General features: G+C 46.5%; 1 protein-coding gene across 5 annotated transcripts in view; it reads left to right on the forward strand.

Annotated features, from left to right (window-relative positions):
* Positions 1-22,398, forward strand: part of tub (TUB bipartite transcription factor) — a 589,124-nt gene that overhangs the window by 240,572 nt on the left and 326,154 nt on the right. Inside the window, exon 1 of one of the 5 annotated variants that reach the window (XM_072466436.1) lies at positions 15,089-15,235. The exons of the other annotated variants lie outside the window; for them this stretch is intronic. Coding sequence (XP_072322537.1) covers positions 15,216-15,235 — 20 coding nt within the window. The 5' untranslated portion in view covers positions 15,089-15,215. Of the gene's footprint in view, positions 1-15,088; positions 15,236-22,398 lie in introns of those variants that run through there. 5 annotated transcript variants of the gene reach the window in all.

Raw genomic sequence — 22,398 nt, forward strand, 5'->3', positions numbered from 1 at the left:
TGCATAGCGAAAGAAAATATAGCAATAGAATAATGACATTAAAGCAAAAACATCTCAGTGGGGTTCAAAAACACAGAAGCATTTTATGAATAATAGATGTAGTGTATTGAAAAGATGCTTATTGCATCTTTCATTGTTTTTTTTCAACAAAACCTTGGGTTGCTGTAGCTACATGTCCTTGACAAAATAGCACTTTTCTAATCAAAGTCCTCTAGTTAGTCCACTGCTGCTCTAAATGGAGTAATGCATCTATTTTGCCGTGGATAGACTTCCTTTTGGTAAAGTTTGATTTTTTTAAAAATCCAGATATAATGAGTGAACACTGATTTTAAACTGATTCGCCAATAATGCCAACCTCACTGCCTCATAAATCCAAAGCAAAGCACTTCTTAACTTGAAATCATGACCCAATATAAATTGACAATTGGATTAGAAACCTCATTAGTGGTTTACTTAGTCTCTAACAGGTCACATGAATTTAAAGTTGGGCTCTCAGTTTACCTATAATTTTAAAAGCAGACCCACAATGTGTCTCTGAGTCATAGGGTCATTCAGCAGAGAAACAGTCCCTTCGGCCCGCCATGTCTATGCTGACCATCAAATATCAATCTATACTAATCCCATTTACAAGCACTTGGTCCATAACCTGCTATACCTTGGCGATTTAAGTGCTCGTCCAGATGCTTCATAAAGGTTGTATGAGTGCCTGCCTCCACCACCCTCTCCGGCAGCGTACTCCATACTTCCACCACACGCTGGGTGAAAAAACCTTTCCTCAGGGTCCCGTCTTGTTACGTTTTGGTGTTTGGCCGGTTGGAATAATTGCACTGTAGAATGTCTAGTTCTTAATTAAAGTTTTATTATTTAACAAAAGCGTGGTAAAGGTAACTATAAGAATATCAAAAACTACCAACTATAATAAATTAACTGTGACTATCCACTACGAAGACTTTCTATCAACACCCTGAGGTAGCAGTGTCACATGGTTGTTCTCTACCGCCACCAGCTAGTCAGAGGTTTTGTCTGTCACTACGTAACTGCTTATGCATATCATCATACCCTCTAAACTACTTCTCACCTCAAACCTATGCCCTCTGGACTTCGACACCTCTGCCGTGGGGCATTCTTATGATCTACCCTATCTATGCCTCTCATAATTTTGATGTGGCGATGCCGGCGTTGGACTGAGGGTGGACACAGTAAGAAGTAGCTGTGCTCTGAAAGCTAGTGATTCGGAACAAACCTGTTGGACTTTAACCTGGCGTTGTAAGACTTCTCATAATTTTGTATACCTGTACAGATCCCCCCCCCCCCCCCCCCCCCCAGCCTCCTCTTCTCCAGGGTTCCAGTGCTCATGGATTCTTGATCTGCAGCATGCACCCCTTTTCACAGTTAACTTTCTTCACAAAGAAGGAAGTTGAGTTCCATGCTTTTATATCAGTCAGTTTTGCAACTTTGGCCATTGGAGAATTAACTTTGTGCACTGACTCCCGAGGTTTACTTTGCTATTATTCTGCTAGCTGATTTGTAGACTTAGAGTCTTATGCATGTATGGTCCTATTGCTGGGTTACAGTGGTAGATTTTACAATGCAGATGCAGAAAGTCAAATTCTAGATGTGACTCTCCTATCACAAGAACTCCAAAAGCACTTTTAGTTGTAAATGAAAATCTACTGACTGCATTGGGTCTTCAGACTATTGGTCACTTAGATCTCCCCATCAAAAAACAAAGAACAAAGAAAAGTACAGCACAGGAACAGGCCCTTCGGCCCTCCAAGCCCGTGCCGACCATGCTGCCCGTCTAAACTAAAATCTTCTACACTTCCGGGTCTGTATCCCTCTATTCCCATCCTATTCATGTATTTGTCATGACGCCCCTTAAACGTCACTATCGTCCCTGCTTCCACCACCTCCTTCGGCAGCGAGTTCTAGGCACCCACTACCCTCTGTGTAAAAAATCTTGCCTCGCACATCTCCTCTAAACCTTGCCCCTCGCACCTTAAACCTATGCCCCCTAGTAATTGACCCCTCTACTCAGGGGAAAAAGCCTCTTGGCTATCCACTCTGTCTATGCCCCTCATAGTTTTGTAGACCACTATTAGGTCGCCCCTCAACCACCGTCGTTCCAGTGAGAACAAACCGAGTTTATTCAACCTCTCCTCATCGCAAATGCCTTCCATACCAGGCTACATCCTGGTAAATCTCTTCTGCACCCTCTCTAAAGCCTCCACATCCTTCTGGTAGTGTGGCAACCAGAATTGAACACTATACTCCAAGTGTGGCCTAACTAAGGTTCTGTACAGCTGCAACATAACTTACCAATTGTTATACTCAATGCCCCGGCCAATGAAGGCAATGTCTTCTTGAGTACTTTCAAGGGGTACCCCTTTCTCCACCTGTGTTGCCCCTTTCAGTGACCTGTCGACCTGTACACCTAGATCTCTCTGATTGTCAATACTCTTGATGGTTCTACCATTCGCTGTATATTCCCTACCTATATTAGACCTTCCAAAATGCATTACCTCACATTTGTCCAGATTAAACTCCATCTGCCATTTCTCCGCCCAAGTCTCCAAACGATCCAAATCCTGCTGTATACTCTGACAGTCCTCATCGCTTTCTGCAATTCCACCAACTTTGTGTCGTCCGCAAACAGACCAGTTACATTTTCCTCCAAATCATTTATATATAGTACGAACAGCAAAATTTGATGTAAATGGTTCTAGAACAGCCATATAAGCAGATAGAATTTATTTGCTTCTGCTGCACTGTCAAATGAGATTCCAGCATTAAAATCCCTTCAATTCATACACTTGATCTTATTCATTTATGGGATGTGGGCGTCGCTGGATGGCACAGCATTTATTGCTCATCCCTAATTGCCCTTGAACCAATGGCTTGCTAAATGAATGGTCATTTAAGAATCAACCACACTGCTGTGGGTCTGGAGTCACATGCAGATGAGACCAGGTAGGGATGGTAAATTTCATTCCCTAAAGGACATTGGTGACCGAGATGTTTTTTTTACAACAATTGACAATGGTTTCATGGGCATCATTAGATTTTTGATTCCAAATTTTAGTTGAATTCGAATTTCACCATCTGCCCTGGTGGAACATGAATCTCGGTCGCCAGAGCATTTCCCTGTGTCCAGTGAGGGACAATACCGCTACACCGCCACCTACCCAAATCTGTGCTTGTCTAAAGCTTGACACTAATTAATAGCTCAAAATTATTGTTGGTCCCTGAGTACATTCTCTTCCTGCCCTCCCCTTTCACCTTATACTGGCATAACAGATGGTAAATGCCCATTTTCCTGCACTCTCCACCTCCCAATAACGCGTGCCACTATTGACTCCTTCAGAGCAGAGCAATTGCCCCTAGCAGGCAAAGCTTATCCAGTTACTGTGATAGCTTTTAACGTGTTCCCCAAATTTTGAATTTAAAGTGGAGCATCTAGAAGTTATTTTCTAAGAAGTTTCCTGTCTAAAAACAGTTCTTCATATCTGTGTAAGTAGAAAATGTTTTCCCTGAGGAATTTGTGAGACCTAAGCGCCCTCTCATGAGATTGCAAGAGAGGGTAAATTTTACTGACCAATCATCTCTCCCATATAATCATATTGATCCGTTGTGAATATTTGGCATGTCTGGTTCTGTTAGGGGTCCTGTTGGGGTGAGCAGCACTCGGTCACCATGGGCCTGGAGTCTGCCTGTCAGAAAGTAAAACCATCTCCCTGTTGGGCTAGTTTAGAGGCATCATGATGAGAATGGTTGCCACATATTTGACACTATCCTAGTCTATTTTCCTCCCAGATGCAATAACCAGGTAGGCAACTGTGGGCTAACAAACTAATAGAGACATAAAGTCATTGGGCGGGATTCTCCGACCCCCCCGCCGGGTTGGAGAATCCCTGGGGGACGGCGTGAATCCCGCCCCACCGCTCCGATGCCGGCTGCTGTATTCTCCGGCCCCAGTTTTAGGGCGGGGGCGGGGATCATGCCACGCTGGTCGAGGGCCGTTGGCAGCGGCCTCCCCCGGCAATTCCAGCAGCTGTCGGTTCCTGACCAGTCCCGCCGGCGTGAAATGGACATGGTCCATCACGGCGGGACCTGGCATGTAGGCCGGCTACTGAAGTCCTGGGGGGGGGGGGACCGCGGGGGGGGGGGGGGCTGTGGGGGCTGGGGGCCCCCCACGGTGGCCTCGCCTGCGATCGGTGCCCACCGATCTGCGGACGGGCTTGTACTGTGGGGACAGCCCTTCCTTCTGCGCCGGCCTCTGTGGGGCTCCGCCATGGCCGGTGCGGAGAACCCCCCTGTGCAGGCGCAGGAAACACGCCTGCCGGCAGGCGCATGCGCGGAACCACGCCAGCGGTTCTGCGCATGCGCCAACTCGCTACGGCCCTTCGGCACCGGTTGGCGTGGCGCCAACCCCTCCACCGCCGGCCTAGCCCCCGGAAGTGCGGAGGATTCCGCAACTTCCGGTTGGCCCGCGCCGGAGTGGTTCGCGTCGTTCTTGGCATCGGGCCATCCCGCCAATGGCGGGAGAATCCCGCCCATGGAGTCCTATAGCACAGAGAATGCCCTTTAGCCCATTGCATCTACGCCGGTCAAAAAAAGCCACATATTTGACACTATCCGAGTCTATTCTAATCCCATTTCCAAGGACTTGGCCCCATAGTCTTGTCTGCCTTGGGATCGCAGGTGCACATCTAATTACTTCTTAAATGTTATGAGGGTCTCTGCCTCCACCACCCTTTCAAGCAGCGAGTTCCAAACTCCCATCACCCTCTGGCTAAAAAACCCTTTTGCTCACATCCCCTCCAAAGTTACTGCCCTGTTACTTTAAATCTATGTCCCCTGGTCATTGATCCCTTCACCAAGAGGAAAAGTTTCTTTCTGGCTACTCTATCTATGCCGCTTAATTTTATACATCTCAATCATGTGCCCGCTCAGTCTCCTCATTTTTCTTCAGAATGGCATTTCATTGGCTTGTAAAGAGGGTGTGACAGCTGCCATTAATCAGTGTTCCGCGCAGTGGGAAAAGGCTGCACTGGTGTGGAAAATGCCCTGGAAAAAATGTGGAGTGCCATTCTTGTAATAGGGGAGGATGTATGCCAGCAAAAAGCTCCAAATATAGAATGTCAAAAATAAACCAATTAAAAGATATAGCATTCAGGAAATTGAAGATGAAAAAGACAATAAAATAGTCATTCACTACTTCCTAATTGGAAAATTCAGTCCATCTGGTTTTATAGAATTATTATTTTTAACTTTTATATATTTTTAGTTACTTCCGGTGAAGTGGCTTTAGGGACAGACCTTGACTGTAAAGCAGGAATGATGGCTTCATTTTTGTTATAACCCCTAAGTATCTTACGGGGTGAGAACAATTCACTTCCGTGTGAACCATGCAGAATACGAGCTCCCCTGTTAAGGGAGTGGGGGACCTCTAAACAATGTATAGTTGTAGGGTATATAAAGTCGTCCAGTTAGACACCGGCAAGGCCCAGTTGGGATCTATCGTGTGATGTTTATAATAGTTATTGTAAATAAACCAAGTTTATTTGAACTACTCGGTGTGGACACCTTTGTGACCTTATAAAAACCTTCAACAATAAAAATAGATGACAAGTATTCATTCTGTTCATCAACCATATGAGTATCTTCATAATTAATATTCCATAAGAAATCCTGCAAGAACCAATTTGATTCTTGATTGCATTCTACTTTTTATCCGAAGTGAAAACCTGCTTTCACTATGATAACGTTTCTGAATGTTATTTTAATATTCTAAATGTTGGCTATAGTCAACTCCAGTTACTTTTTATAATTTGCTGAAATATTTATACAGCGTGCATTGTCTATAGGCCTTTACAAACATTCCCATTTAATCAAATTCTCAAACTACTGTGGTTTATTTTTATTTAAAAAATAATAATTTTAGAGTACCCAATTCTGCTGATACTGTGCGTCGGTGGTGGAGGGAATGTTTGCGGGTGGGGTGATAATCAAGCGGGCTGCTTTGTCCTGGATGGTGTCAGCATTTGTGGTTTCAATTATTTTACACCATTCAGTCTGTAATGTGTCAGATGATGCCTACCTTTAATGCCCCTTTCAAAAATTCCTAATTGTTAACACTTTTGGCTTTGGGGAACTTAACCAAAATGAGTTGGTGGCTCATTGCCTGGCGCAAAGAGAATTGGTCCATTGTTTTGCGAGTCCAACTTCCTTGTCCAGAACTAACCCCATGTGAAGAGCTGCACAGACAGATTATCAAATATTAATTAATATATAAAAAGCAGAGGAATTAAGCTTTTGTTTTCAATTTTGAGGACATTGACTCCTTTTAATACTGTGAAATATTTCATGAAGTGTAACTTATTAACCAAAGTGATCACTGCCTTTCCAGACTATGTAAGAGTGAGTCTGAATCATACACTTCAGTGTAAAGTTCACTGTACTTTACAAATAGTTAGCAAGTAGCAGATATTTCCCAGATGCCTTTTCCTTTATTGTACTAACTGAAGGCGCACAGTGGTCTGCATTGCTGCCTCACGGCACCAGGGACACCGGGTTCATTCCGGCCTTTGGTGACTGTCTGTCTTGTATGGAGTTTGCACGTTCTTCATGTGGAACCGTGTTGGCCCACGAATGGGGTGATGGCACAGAACGCTTTCCCTTCAAGGACCCTGGCGGAAGCTGAACGTTGTTGCACTCAAATCGAGAAGGATGGCAAGAAATTGCACCAATATGTTTATGGGAGACATTTCTCTATTGTGACAGACCACACGCCACTGCTCGACCATTTTAGGGAGGATAAGGGAATCCCACCCATTGCATTGGCTAGAATTCAGCCTTGGGCATTTCTACACGCCGCGCATGAATATTCGTTTCAACACCGCCTGGGTACACAGATTGCCCATGTCAATGCTCTCAGTCGTTTTCCATTGCCCATAGGTGCCCCGTCCCTACCAGTGTTGGATGGAGTGTCTGCAACTCTCAACTGTACGGATACCTTGCCGGTGACAGCTACTCAGGTGTGTGTGGATGCAGTGGGATCGGGAATTGGCGGAACTTCGCCTCATGCTTTTGAGCAGTGGAGCGCAAAGGGGCCTTTCCTGCAGACCTCCGGCCTTTTGCCCAGAAGTTCTCAGAACTCAGTGTGGAAGGCGTTATCTATTGTCTGGAGTTCCTATGGTAATCCCGCCACAGGGTCCCTGCTGAAGGATCTAAACAGTGGGCACCTGGGCGTCTTTAAGATGAAGATGTTGACCCGTAGCTATGTCTGGTGGCCTAGCATTTATGTGGAAATTGAGACAATTGTACGCAGCTGTCCGTGTGCCAGGAGCATCAGGAGCTCCCTCCGGCGGCCTCCCTCCACCCATGGGAATGGCCAGAAAGCCGGTGGCTGTGTCCTCATGCGGACTTCACAAGGCCTTTCATGGGGCGAAATTCTCCCCCAACGGCGGGATGTCCGCTGACTGGCGCCAAAGACGGCGCCAATCAGACGGGCATCGCGCCGGCCCAAAGGTGCGGAATGCTCCGCATCTTTGGCGGCCTCGCCCCAACATTGAGGGGCTAGGCCGACGCCGGAGGGATTTCCGCCCCGCCAGCTGGCGGAAATGGCGTTTGTTGCCCCGCCAGCTGGCACGGAAATGCGGCGCATGCGCGGGAGCATCAGCGGCCGCTGTCAGTTTCCCGCGCATGCACAGTGGGGAGAGTCTCTTCCGCCTCCGCCATGGTGGAGGCCGTAGCGGAGGCGGAAGGGAAAGAGTGCCCCCACGGCACAGGCCCGCCCGCGGATCGGTGGACCCCGATCGCGGGCCAGGCCACCGTGGGGGCACCCCCCCGGGGTCAGATCGCACCGTGCCCCCCCCCCCCCCAGGACCCCGGAGCCCGCCCACGCCGCCTGGTCCCGCCGGTAAATACCAGGTTTGATTTACGTCGGCGGGACAGGCAATTCCTGGGCGGGACTTCGGCCCATCCGGGCCGGAGAATCCAGTGGGGGGTCCCGCCAACTGGCGCGGCCCGATTCCCGCCCCCGCCCAATTTCCGGTACCGGAGACTTCGGCGGGGGCGGGGGGCGGGATTCACGGCGGCCAACGGCCATTCTCCGACCCGGCGGGGGGTCGGAGAATGACGCCCCTGGAGTCCATGGGCGAAATTCTCCTACCCGCCCCGCCACATTTCTGCCCCGACCGGCCGGCGGGAGTCTCCGTAACACCGGCCGGTCGATGGGGTTTCCCATTGTGGGGCAGCCCCACGCCGTCGGGAAACCCCCGGGCGCCGGCAGAACGGAGACTCCCGCCGGCGGAGAATGACGCCCCATGTTCCTCGTCACAGTGGATCCCCACTCAAAGTGGCTTGATGTGTACAGGATGGCCTGGCAACATCGAGGCCACGGTAGAAAATCTCTGGTGCTCATTTAGTACCCGTGGGATCCCTGAGGTCCTGGTGACAGATAATGGCACTCCCTTTACTCATGAAGAGTTTGCTGCGTTTGAAAATAAAACTGTATTCAGCATATTCGAACCGCTCCGTATCATCCCTCCTCCAATGACCTGGCGGAAAGGATGGTCCAGACTTTCAAAAGGGGCTTAAAAAACAAACCACGGCTTCCATTTTCACACATCTGGCAGCGTTCCTTCTTTTAAAAAATATTTTAATTAAGTTTTTTATATTTAATATATAAGAAAGAGGGCACAGTCCACCCCAAACAAAACTAATACAAAGAACCCCCCCCACCCCTCCCCACCTGTGAGATACCAAATATGATTCCTAGGGGATTGTGCTCCAAATCTATCTGCAAGACTGCTGACAAGATGCTGAAGAATGAGCCCCAAAACCTCCCAACTCGGGTCAAGACCAGAACATATGGACATGATTGGCCGGGCCCCTCCCAAACCGTTCGTACTTGTCCTCCACTCTTGCAAACAACGGGCTCATCATCGACCTCGTTAAATGTGGCCTATGCACCACCTTTAACCTAATCTTGCACAAAGTTCTGCACTGCGAAACACTTCACACCACACCCCCTCCTCCATTTAGCCTTAACCCCCTCCAGCAATACCATATCCTCCTCCAGAATCCTCCCAAAGATCTCCGAGGTACCCCCTCCTCCATGTCCGCCACCGACAGCATTCTCTCTAACAGCGAGGAGGGTGGCATCACCGGGAACATTGGAAAAACCTTCCTTGCGAAATCCCGCACCTGCAAAAGCCCAGAAGGTTTCTGACCATGGAATCCCAAAATTCTCCGTCAACTCCTCCAAACTCACGAACCGTCTGTCAAGAAACAATTCCCTCATTCCTACCACCCACTTATCCTCCCAGCCCGGGAACCTAGCATCTAACCTAGTTGGTTCAAACCGGTGATTTGCACAGATTGCCGCCATCTTCGACACCACCCCTAGCTTAAAATGCTGCCGAAAATGCCTGCAAACCTTCAGTGTAGCCATCATCACCGGATTGCCTGAGTTTCTCCCTGGGGAGAATGGGAGTGGCGCCGTCAGCAGCGCCTGCAACCCCGACCCCTTACATGAACCCAATTCCATCTTAACCCAAATTTCCTCCTGATCGCCGTACCAACCCAGCACCTTTTCAGCATTCGCCGCCCAGTAGTAATAAATCAAATTCGGTAGCATCACACCCCTCTACTGTTGTCCCCTCTGAAGCACCATTTTTGGAAATTTGGTCACCTTGCCCGCCCAGATGAACGTGATTGGCCACTCCTCTCCCAGAAAGAATGCCTTCTGCAAAAACATTGGCATGCATTGGAATAAAAATAGAAACCGCGATAAAATATTCACCTTCACTGATTGAACCTGGCTGGCCAATGATAGGGGGAGGCTATACCACCTCAGTAGATCCGCCTTGACACTACCCACCAGGCTCCTGAAGTTCAACTTATGGAGTTGGGCCCAATCTCGAGCCACCTGCGCCCCCAGATACCTAAAGTGGGAGGTCGCCACACAAAAAATGCAACCCCCCCCTCCCCCAAATGCACACCCTTCACCGGCGGGGAAACCAAAAACACTTGCTCTTCCCCAAGTTCAGTTTGTACCCCAAGAAAGCTCCAAATCGAGTCAGCAGCCCCATTACATCCACCACTGTGGGGACCGGGTCTGAGATATACAAAAGAAGGTCATCGGTGTAAAGAGAAACACCATGCTCCACTCCCTCCCTCCGTATCCCCCGCCTCAATACGATGTCCCGATGCCCTGTGCAAACAGGAGGGAGGACATAGGACACCCCTGCCTCGTTCCCCTCTGCAACTGGAAGTATCCCAAATGCAAATCATTCGTACGGGCACTTGCCTTGGGATCTCTATCGGGCAACTTAACCCATGACACAAACTTGGGCCCTATCCTAAACCGTTCCAACACCACAAACAAGTAACTCCACTCCACCCTATCGAAAGCTTTCTCTGCATCTAGCGTCTCAATAACCTCCTACTCCCCCTCCCCCTCCCAATGGGGAAAGCACCATGCTCAACAGACACTGCACATTCAAAGACAATTGCCTACCCTTTGTGAACCACGTCTGGCCCTCACCAACCACCTGCGGAAGACGCTCCTTCAATCTGAGCACCAGCATCTTAGCCAGAATCTTGGCACCTACATTTAGTACAGATATCGGCCAAACGACCCGAACTCTACCGGGTCCTAACCTTTCTTCAATAGAAGCGTAATGGATTCCTTCTCCAGTGCATACACCGCCCCCATTGTTGATCTCCTCGTACTCTTGGAGTATGAGCATCCCAGATAGGCCACTCAACTGAAGCTCAGTACAGACTTACATAAAAGTCGGCCCAAAGCAGGGCCTGGTGTTGTTAGTTCTCACAGCAATGACTGGAGTGGGAGCAAGTTACTGCCTTGAACAGAATATTGTATGTAGTTAAATAAATCTCTGTTCTACCACCGCTGGCTTCCACAAATTACTAAAGGGTCGTGCTGATGTGCGTCTATGCTCTCTGGATTTGGGAAGTATGGTCTTTCACTACAGGGAAAATGTAGGCTTCGTGTTGGGCAAACGACACCGGTATGGATTTTTCATTAACTCGTTTTGGAGACACTTCGACATAGTGATAGATATTTCCTGAACTAAAATAAGGGGCAGAATTGTGAACATGGCGATTCAGGATAGGAAACTCAAATTAATCAATTGCGCTTTTTCTGAAGACCTGAATAAGAAATATAAGTTAAAGGTAGCAGGGACCTGCCTAATATAATTCAAGAATGTGGTTTGCTTTTACCTGCCTACTCCTTGTGCTCTAGCGCTAAATACGAAAAAGCCAAAATGATTGTTCAATCTATATAACAGTGCCACTTTCAGAATTTATGGCACAGAGTCCCATTTAATGGGAGAGCAGATCAAAGGACTGGGTGTGGACAGCAGTGCTCCTCATTTTCTGGCTGTTAACTTTAATGATCGGGAAACCAGGAGCACTACAAATCAGACCCTGTGACCTTTGCACCCAGTTGTCTGAGGGGCCTCCAATTGACTGAGGTTCTGTAAAAGGCATGTTAATCCGTAAAGTGTAACCCTAACTTTAATTTTCAGCACAGAAATTAAACTCAACATATTTGGGTGTATTTCCTATTTTAAAAATAAAATAAAGATTTAAAATTCCATTACTGCATTCCTGTGAGAGGCATACCCAGGTGTAGAAATAACACAGGAATTTAGGATGAGCACATTAAGCTCTTAACAAAATATACCTGAAGCTTTAAAATAAATGATTGCGGCTACAGCACAAGTTTTCCAGTTCGAAAGATTAAGAGTTGAAATATTAACCTGCTGTGTCCGTGGATGATGATTTACTCTGAATGTTTGGAAGAATTTTCTGTTTGTACTTCAACACTGGCAACCACTGCATTTTTCCCTTTTTATTTACACAAGGTTCCTTTGTTCATTTAGGCTGTTTTCTTAAAAATGTTTTCAGAGGGTGATGACCAGGTAGATGAAAGAGCAGGTTTGATTTGATGAAACTAGTAGTTTCTGGCTCGGTCTTTAGAATTGGTTCTGGACTGGACCTCAATGAGCCAGGTGCTTTTGTGGTAAGTTTTGTAAGTACAAACAATTCTTAAGTGGGCGTTAATTCTGTAAAAAGCAATGTAAATCAGACATACGAATTAGGAACATACATACAAATCAGGAGGAGGAGGAGTAGGCCGGTCCGCCCCATCCCCATCCCCCACCCGCCCATTCCCCCCCCCCCCCCCCCCGAGCCTGCACTACAATTGTATAAGATCATGATTGATCTGATTGTTGCCTCCACTCTGCATGCCTGTCTAACCCTCAGTGATCATTGTCTCCCTTTTTAGTAAATAATCTATTTCCCCCTGCCTTACAAATTATCAGTAACCCTGCCACCACCACTCTTTGGGAAGAGACTTCCAAAACCTGACCACCCTTGGAGAAAAATATTCTCCTCATCTCAGTTTTAAGTGAGAGATCCGCTGTGGGATCCTCCGCTTCGCTGGCAGCGTATCCATGGCCACAGGTTTCCCGACCGCGTGGGGGTGGCCACAATGGGAAACCCCATTGGCTGGCTGCGGAAACGGAGAATCCCGTTCCCGGCGGGGTCATGCCCTAATAGAAAAAGGGGGCTGGTGGGACAGAGTATCTCGCCTCCACTTATTTTAAAACTGTGTCCCCTAATTGTAGTGTCTCCTTCAAGGAGAAGGATCCTTTCAGCATCCACCTTGTCAGGTCCCCGCAGGACCTTGCATGTTTCCATAAGACCACCCCTCAATCTTCTAACATCCAATGGTTACACTCCCATCTTGTCCAACCTTTCCTTGTAAAATAACCCCCCTATCCCAGGTATCAGTCAAGTGAACCTTCTTTGAACTACTTCAGACGCATATCCTTTCTTAAGTAAGATCAAAGCTGTACATAGTACTCTAGATGTGGTCTCATCAATGCCCTGTACAACTGTAGCAAAACATCCTGCTTCTATATTCAATTCCGTTGCGTTAAATGACAACATTCCATTTGCCTTCCTCATCACTTGCTGTACCTGTATACTAACTTTTTGTGATTCATGTATCAGGACACCCAGATCCCTCTGCACCACAGGGTTCTGCAACCTCTCTCTCCATTTAAATACTGTACCGTTTTTCTATTCTTCCTGCCAAAGTGGACAAGTTCACATTTTCCCACATTATACTCCACCAGCCAAATTTCATCCACTCACCTAACCTATCTATGTCCCCCTGCAGGCTCCTTATGCCCTCTTCATTATTTCCTTTCCCACCTATCCTTTGTGTCACCCGCAAATTTATCACCCATATATTTAATCCCTTCATTCAAGTCATTGATATAAATTGTTAATAGTTGAAGCTCCAGCACTGATCCCACATCAAGAGCTCTTATTTTGTATAGTAACCTGTGGTGTGGCACCTTGTCAGCTGCTTTTTGGTAATCTAAGTACAGCACATTCAAAGGTCCCCCTCTGTCCATGTTGCTTGTTACTTGTTTGAAGAACTTCAGTAGTCAAGCATGATTTATTTTTCTCAAAACTGTGTTGATTCTCCTTGATTGCACTGAAATGTTCTCAATACCACACTATAACCTCCCTAATAATAGATTCGAGCAACTTCCCAAGACAAAAGTTAATCTAACAGGCCTGTCATTCCCTGCTTTATGTGTCCCTCCTGCCTTGAATAGAGGAGAAACAGTCACTATTTTCTGACCTGATGGGACTTTTCCAGCTACTAGGGAATTTTGAAAACCAATGCCGCCACTTCTTTCAAGACCCTAGGATGAAGTCCATCAGGACTGGAGGGCTTGTCAGCTTTTAGTTCCAATAATTCGCCTAGTACCCTTTCCCTGGTGATTGTAATTGTTTTATGTTTCTTACTTCCTTTCTCCTGATTCACAATTATTTCTGAAATGTTATCTGTATCGTTAAAAACAAGTAGGAACAGAAATGGGAGCACATCTAACTGGTGATATGCCTCACTGCTTAGAATTAAATCTTATTTTTTATATTTTAATTGAATCATAGAATGGTTACAGCCATTCATCCCATCCAGTCTGTGCTAGCTCTCTGCAACAGCAATGCAGCTTGTCACAACCCTCTGTCCTTTCCCCATTGCGTTTTTCTGCTCGGATGCTTATTCTTTTGAAAGCTATTATTGAACCTGCTTCCACCATGCTCTTGGACAATATCTTCCAGACCTTCTTTTAAATATAAATTTAGAGTACTCAATTCTTTTTTTTCCCAATTAAGGGACAATTAGCCTGGCCAATCCACCCACCCTGCACATCTTTTTAGGGTTGTGGGGGTGAGACCCACGCAGACACGGGGAGAGTGTGCAAACTCCACACGGAGAGTGACCCGGGGCTGGGGTCAAACCCGGGTCCTCAGCCCCGTGAGGCAGCAGTGCTAACTACTGGGCCGCCCGATTCTTACAAACCTTAACCACTTTTCCTCATGATGCTCTTGTTTTTTTGCCAGTCTCCTTACATCTGATTCTCAACACCTTTTGCTGAAGTGAACAATGTAAATATACCTCCAGGCTTCTCTGTTCCTGACCCCCCCCCCTTTAGAATTGCACCCTTATTTTGCTGCCCCTCAGTCTTACAACTAAAATGTACCTCTTTGCACTTCTCTACATTGAACTTCATCCACCGTATGCTCGCACATTTCATCATGCCCTCTTGCCGCCCATCATTATCCTCTTCACAATGCACAATACTTCCAAGTTTTCTGTCATCCCCAGATTTTGAAATTGTGCCCTGTAAACCCGCCAATGTCACAAATTGAGAGAAGCAGTGGTTCTTGGACTGACCTCTTGTATACTTTCCTCCATTCTGAAAAGCACCCATTCACCACTACTCTCCACCCCCTGTCACTCAGCAGACTTCATCTCCATGCTGCCTTTTATTTGGTCATTTTTCTGCATAGTATGTTTCAATATTGTTAAAATTCAAATGAATTTCTAGAATACTGAAACCTTTCAGTGCATTTCTGGAAAACTAGACCTTCCCACCCCCTGACCTATTCTTGGCAGTGTCGACTGTCACAGTTTTGCACTCAGCCTTGAGCCTAATAGCAATGGTTAGAAACTATTCAGCCTGAATATATCAGGATTACCCTTCATTTCAGTGCGCCTCAGCAAGCAGCAGGAAGCAGAAATCCAGTGGAGAGGGTCATTGTTATTGCAGCGGCTGGGGATTGTGCCCACCTTCAAAACAGTTGCTGAAATGAGGGAAAGTCAATATCGGTAAGAGTTGTTTCAGCTCTTTTATACTTTAAATGTTCTTTTGTTCCTTCCACTGGCTGAGTGCTGTTTGCATTTTGAATAGCATACAGACAGGGAAATAAAGACAGACTGACGTGTTTTGTAACCGCTGGGTGCCGTAGCCAGGATAGTAACTTTGTCTCTATCACAGTAATTTTGGTTCTGGACTGTAATGACACTGCAGGAGGTGAATTTGTAAAGATTAGATGAAAGAGAAACCTTTGGGATAAATGGAAGCTTTAAATGGATCATAGTAAGCCTTTGTGGGATTAGAATGGTTTTGGTGCACTGGATTGGAATGGCTTTAATGCACTGGGTTGGAATGGTGCTAGGGCACTGGATTGGAATGGTGCTAGGGCACTGGATTGGAATGGTGCTAGGGCACTGGATTGGAATGGTGCTAGGGCACTGGATTGGAATGGTGCTAGGGCACTGGGTTGGAATGGTGCTAGGGCACTGGGTTGGAATGGTGCTAGGGCACTGGATTGGAATGGTGCTAGGGCACTGGATTGGAATGGTGCTAGGGCACTGGATTGGAATGGGGCAGGGCACTGGGTTGGAATGGTGCTAGGGCACTGGGTTGGAATGGTGCTAGGGCACTGGATTGGAATGGTGCTAGGGCACTGGGTTGGAATGGGGCAGGGCACTGGGTTGGAATGGTGCTAGGGCACTGGGTTGGAATGGTGCTAGGGCACTGGGTTGGAATGGTGCTAGGGCACTGGATTGGAATGGTGCTAGGGCACTGGATTGGAATGGTGCTAGGGCACTGGATTGGAATGGTGCTAGGGCACTGGATTGGAATGGTGCTAGGGCACTGGGTTGGAATGGTGCTAGGGCACTGGGTTGGAATGGTGCTAGGGCACTGGATTGGAATGGTGCTAGGGCACTGGGTTGGAATGGTACTAGGGCACTGGGTTGGAATGGTGCTAGGGCACTGGGTTGGAATGGTGCTAGGGCACTGGATTGGAATGGGGCAGGACACTGGGTTGGAATGGTGCTAGGGCACTGGATTGGAATGGGGCAGGGCACTGGGTTGGAATGGTGCTAGGGCACTGGGTTGGAATGGTGCTAGGGCACTGGGTTGGAATGGTGCTAGGGCACTGGGTTGGAATGGTGCTAGGGCACTGGATTGGAATGATGCTAGGGCACTGGGTTGGAATGGTGCTAGGGCACTGGGTTGGAATGGTGCTAGGGCACTGGATTGGAATGGGGCAGGGCACTGGGTTGGAATGGTGCTAGGGCACTGGATTGGAATGATGCTAGGGCACTGGATTGGAATATTTCTAGTGTACCTCATTGGAATGGTTCCAGCAGACTGAAATGGAAACTTCTAGAGCACTCAATATGGTGTTTTACAATGTTAAAAGTGTGATATGTTTAATAAGGACACGGGGAGACCACACTGAGTAAATATAAGAGCAAAGTTTTATTTACAAACAATACTTCCCGGTAGACCCAGACAGGGTTCCTTCTTGGTCGATGCCTTACTGGCCGACCTTATATACTCTGGGTAATAGTGGTACCCCGCTCCTAGCAGGCGAACATAGAACATACAGTGCAGAAGGAGGCCATTTGGCCCATCAAGTCTGCGCCGACCCACTTAAGCCCTCACTTCCACCCTATCCCCGTAACCCAATAACCCCTCCTACATTTTTGGGACACAAACGGCAATTTAGCATGGCCAATCCACCTAACCTGCATGTCTTTGGACGGTGGGAGGAAACCGGAGCACCCGGAGAAAACGCACGCAGGCACGGGGAGGCCGTGCAGACTCCGCACAGACAGTGATCCAGCGGGGAATCGAAACTGGGATTCTGGTGCTGTGAAGCCACAGTGCTAGCCACTGTGCTACCGTGCTTCCCGTACTCCGCAAGGAGTAAGGGGAAAACAAGCATTGATGCCCCGTAGGTCCCGTGTGGGATATTTACAACATGATTACAACTTGTTGTAGTTGTGGACTCGACTAGAATACATTCTGCCCTTGTGCGCTGAAGAATATCTGTTTTCCATAAAACATATTTGTCTATTCACTCGTGGGAATAGGGTTGTCAGATATTATATCACTTGCTGCTGGTGAAATGCAGGATTGTGGATCAGACTGCCCAATTTTTGTTTCCGTTGAAATTAGATGTTTAGTGGGCAGCTGACCTGACATCACCCATTTTACACCATCACAGAAATTAAAACTATCCAGTCACAGAATCAGGTTGGTCACCTTCGAATGCCATATTGCTCTAATTACACGATTCACATAAATCAAAGCTATTTCCAATGTAAACGCTCTGCTCTGGTGTTGCTACTGTAGTTGAATGGGGAAAATAATTTTTTAAAAATCAAGCGATGCATTCCACAAAGGTAGGGTCAGCTGTTTTGTAATTGTACTGCACTAGTATTCAGTTATTGTATAATTGGGATGAATGTGCCGTTATCTCTCTGCAAAGAAACGTCATTGCATTGTAAAGTAACTTCAAAGTGACTCATTTAAATGGAAAAGCAGCCTCTATTTTCAGAGCTTGTATAAATCTGGAATTAAGTTCCTACTAGTTACTTATTGACCAGACTTCATTAACATGACATAATGCATGTTAACACACACTGCAGACAGCCTGATGTTAATTTGGATCAGATCAAGATTGTAGTATAAGGAACCAAAAAAAACCCAAAAACCTATATATTTAATGTATTTTGAGTTATTTTCCCAACAAAAACATGTGGATGCAAAATTGTTTCAACCATAAGTTTGCACCAAGGGTATATTTTTTTCAATTTTTCTTCTGGATTCTGTTTGGAAATGCAATTTTATGTGAAAGGCACTGTACGATGTAAATGTATTCTTCTCTTTCACCACGGTGGCATAGTGGATGGCACTACTGCCTCACAGCACCACGGGAGCCAGGTTTAATTCTGACCTTGGGTGACTGGCTGTGTGGAGTTTGCACATTCTCCCCGTGCCTGAGTGGGTTTCCTCCGGGTGCATTCAAACTTCCACACAGCCTCTCAGGTACACAGCCATGGCAACAGAGCACCACTGCTTCACAGGCTGTATTAAGGTATCATCCACCTTAGTATTACTTCAGATATCTGGCTTCTCACAGCCAACTTCACAAAATCTGCACCTTTCAACTGTCTTTAACTTGGAGCCTGTCTCAGCCCTTTTCGTTTGTTGCAATGAACAGTACCTTGTTCAGTTTCCAGTTCCTTTGTCCTTTTGACTTAAGTCTTCCTAGGACTTCTCTTTTTATTCCCTGGTTTCTAGAACTACACGTGTTTCAGCTTTTGGGACTTGCTTTCTGCCCCTGTCACCATTGAACTCCCTTCTCTCTCTGCTGGCAGTTTCTATGAGAGCTGTTTCCTCTCTGGTACTTGGTTCCAAATGCACCTGGCTCCAACTTAAAACTAAAGTCAAAAGTTTGTTCTAGCCCAAAGTGGCCCCTGGTTGCTTAGCAACAGCCGAGTCTTTCTTTAATCTGTTTACTTTTATGTCATTAACCCTTAATCACAATGCAGACACAGTTTGAAATGAAACCCAAACCCATAGACATGCAGGTACTTTTGTTTAACATTCATCTAACTAAGCTTTTTGCCCTTTCATTTACAGAAACACAAAATTAAACTCACTTAAAGTTGCACCTTATTTCTAATGCCTAAAAATACAAATATAGATGACATAAAACTGCCTCTGTTTCCTGACAGTGTAAATAAACATTGTGTAATTGAAGAAATCAGAGTGCAAGAGCTGTCAATCAAGTAATGATTTTCCTGGGACTCAGCTGCTTCAAGGGGGTAACGGATGCCTGAGCTCTCTTCCAAACCTCACTATACATTCTTAGCTGAGAGCCCAGACATCCATTGGATTATTGAAACACCTGAGCCCTGAGGGAAAACATTGCTCGATTGACAGTTTTGGCTCTCTAATCACTTCTGTCAGTTGTACACAAGGTAAAGAGGTTTCAAATGCTTGCAGTTCCCGTGACTGATACTTCAAAGGGTCTGGATGATTGACACCTTTGGCCCACAGTGAAAGGCTATTTTTTTGTAAGAAAATGGAAAGTTATGAATGAATGACAGCTTTTTCTAAATGCATCCTATTGTTACTGTAGGGTGTATAGATTCTATACAGTGAGTGAATAGGTACGGAAGTGCCGCAGCTTGGCTTGGGGTGTGAAGAGCCATGGAGGGTGAGTGGGGGAGTGTGAGGGGACATGGATAAGATCCTTTAATTCATCTTTTGGAAGTTTCCCTCATCCAAACTATGGTTCACAACACCTTTTGAGATGTGGTAATTCACAAGACCTTTAAGGCTTGCCATCATGGAAATTGCAGAGGACCAGGACATGCCTATCTCCACATGGAGGCGGCCAAAGTCAGGAATGTAGCGTGTGGGCCCGTAACCTGAACCAGCTCACAACCTGAAACGGCATTGTTAAAAATTGGAAACCCTGGGAATGGGGTCAGGAATCCCAGAATTAGATCCCGGCCAACATGTCCACCCCTCCACGGAGTCTGCCCATCTCGATGAAAATCCAACGGATATTCACTGGAAGTGACGGCCTTTTGACAATCACTTTGCAGCTGGGAGTGGGCACACCGATACCACAAAAAGCACTGACTTGCCCTCCCCACAACTCAATACAGCAAAATGAACTGCAAGCACTCATTATTAAAGCTCACAAGTGCGCACAAGAAGTCTCCTGCCACCATTTCAGGAGTGGAAGCGAGAAACGGAATCGGGGGTTCATAGAATTCATAGAATTTACTGTGCAGAAGGAGGCCATTCAGCCCATCGAGTCTGCACCGGCCCTTGGAAAGAGCACCCTACTTAAGCCCCATGCTTCCACCTTATCCCCATAACCAATAACCCCACCTAACCTTTTTGGACACTAAGGGCAATTTAGAATGGCCAATCCACGTAACCTGCACATCTTTGGACTGTGGGAGGAAACCGGAGCACCTGGAGGAAACTCACGCACACACGGGGAGAAAGTGGAAACTCTGCGCAAACAGTGACCCAAGCCAGGAAGCGAACCTGGGACTCTGGAGCTGTGAAGCAACTGTGCTAACCACTATGCAACCATGCTGGTGAGGCGATGGCTGTGTATTGGTTGGGTAGTAATTTGTTGTTAAGGGAGTTGAGTTTGATGCCCATCATTTCCCTTCCACCGTTTCCGATTGCTTACTGTTTCAGTGGTGGCAAACTGATCAGAACACTTTTGAATTTGGGGGTCATGACCCGGAAGCTGCTTGGCCACAGGTATTCATTAACTTCCAGAAATGCTGTTGCTAGTTCTCTCCTCTGTGGTTGTTGGTCGAACATTTATTTCTTTTGAAGCTGGCAGGACTCCAATCCCACAATTGAGATCCTGTTCTGCAGAACGGAATAGTGATTCGAAGACTAATGACGACTGTATTCTTACCCAGGAGTAGGATCGGCCATTCCAATTATTCCCGAAGTTGTCATCACATAATCTCCTGACTCCAAACTCCCTGCCACACAATCTCGGGCAGCGTCATCCGACATGTACATTCTCTTGGTATGCGCCTTCCCATTCAATCGAAGAAGGAACAGCATTTTCATCATCCGAATGGATGATTCTTGACAAGTCAGTCTAACAGCCTTTTTGCCCTCCCTGATAATTTTTCTAATTCGTAGACAAACATGTTCAAACAGCATTAAAATTAAAATAAACTATTTTTGATTCCTGCGTGCTTTTTCTTGACCTGGAGTTATATCTTTAACATCTACGGACTCTTGGATAACCCTGGAGAGTTGACAGGCCTGTTCAAAGAATGTAATAAAATAGAGACATTGATTTATAACTTTCAATTTGAAGTCCATTGTAGTCCAAATCTCTGGCTCTACTTTTTACCCGATAATCCTAACAATGAACTTTGGCTGGCTTCCAAAATCCATTGATGTGTGACATCCAAATGTTTTTACCTGCATGAGTAAACATCAGGATCTTACTGGGGAATAAAAGTGCTTAGCTGCCTCAGGCACGGAAAATGCTATTAAGGGAGTATCTTCGATAACTTTCATGAAAAATGTGTCCCCATGGTGGCTTTAACTCAGACAACATTTACACTATGAGCTATAAAACATACAAAAATACGGTCTCGACCTCGCTGATGTTTCCAGGAATCTGAGGTTTAATGTAGAGTAAAGTAAACCATCAACGAGAAGAGTGAAATGGAATCAATGAGAACCTCAGCTGAATGGATTGTTTCTCTTTTGTGAATATACCTGTATTGAACACAAGATAAACTTTTGCTTTGTTGCCATTTAACCCAATTTCTTGACCAGTTCTTTTCTAGCCCAACAGTGAAGGAAGCACTGCTGGACCTGGTTCTGGGAAATTAGGGGGATTAAGTGTCAGGAGGAAAACATTTAGGGAACCGTGATCATAGGTTTTAATTAGCAATGGAAAACAACCAGGAAAAATCTAGAGTAAAATGCTCTATTGGATGGGGCCACTTTCTGGGGGTTGTGCAAATACACAGGGGGTTGAGAACACCCCCATTATTATCCCCCCCCCCCCCCTGCTCACCCCCACCTCACCTTATCCCCGGGCAAATTGGAGTAAAATATTGGTAGGTAAAATTGTAAAGTAACAATGAGTTGCGTTTAAAGAGGAGGTAGATTGGGATTCCTGGGAGGTGAAACGTACAGCAAGCCCCCGAATGATGAAAAAGATAAATGGGGCAATTCTCCGGCCGCGTTGTGCATGGTGCAAATCCCGCTATGTTGGGAAAAATCCGGGGGAGGCCTGAAATAGGATTTGGGTCAGGCACCAAACAGTTTCCGATGCTCCTGGCCCGCTTCAGCTGGCGTGAGCAGGATCCCGTCCAGAAAGGGCAAGCTCATTTGCATTCATTTTAATCTGATTAGTGACATTAAAGTCAAATGCAGTGACCTATGCTACCCCCCCCCCCCCTCCCTTCAATGGGAAGGCACTAGGGCACAAATCACAATTTACAGTGCAGAAGGTGGCCATTCGGCCCATCAGGTCTGCACCAGCTCTTGGAAAGAGCACCCATACCTCCACCCTATCCCCGTAACCCCACTTATACCCTTTGGACACTGAGGTGCAATTTAGCATGGCCAATCCACCTAATCTGCACATCGTTGGACTGCGGGAGGAAATCGG

The sequence above is a fragment of the Scyliorhinus torazame genome, chromosome 10, assembly GCF_047496885.1.
Source record: "Scyliorhinus torazame isolate Kashiwa2021f chromosome 10, sScyTor2.1, whole genome shotgun sequence".
In the NCBI taxonomy this organism is placed as follows: Eukaryota; Metazoa; Chordata; class Chondrichthyes; order Carcharhiniformes; family Scyliorhinidae; genus Scyliorhinus; species Scyliorhinus torazame.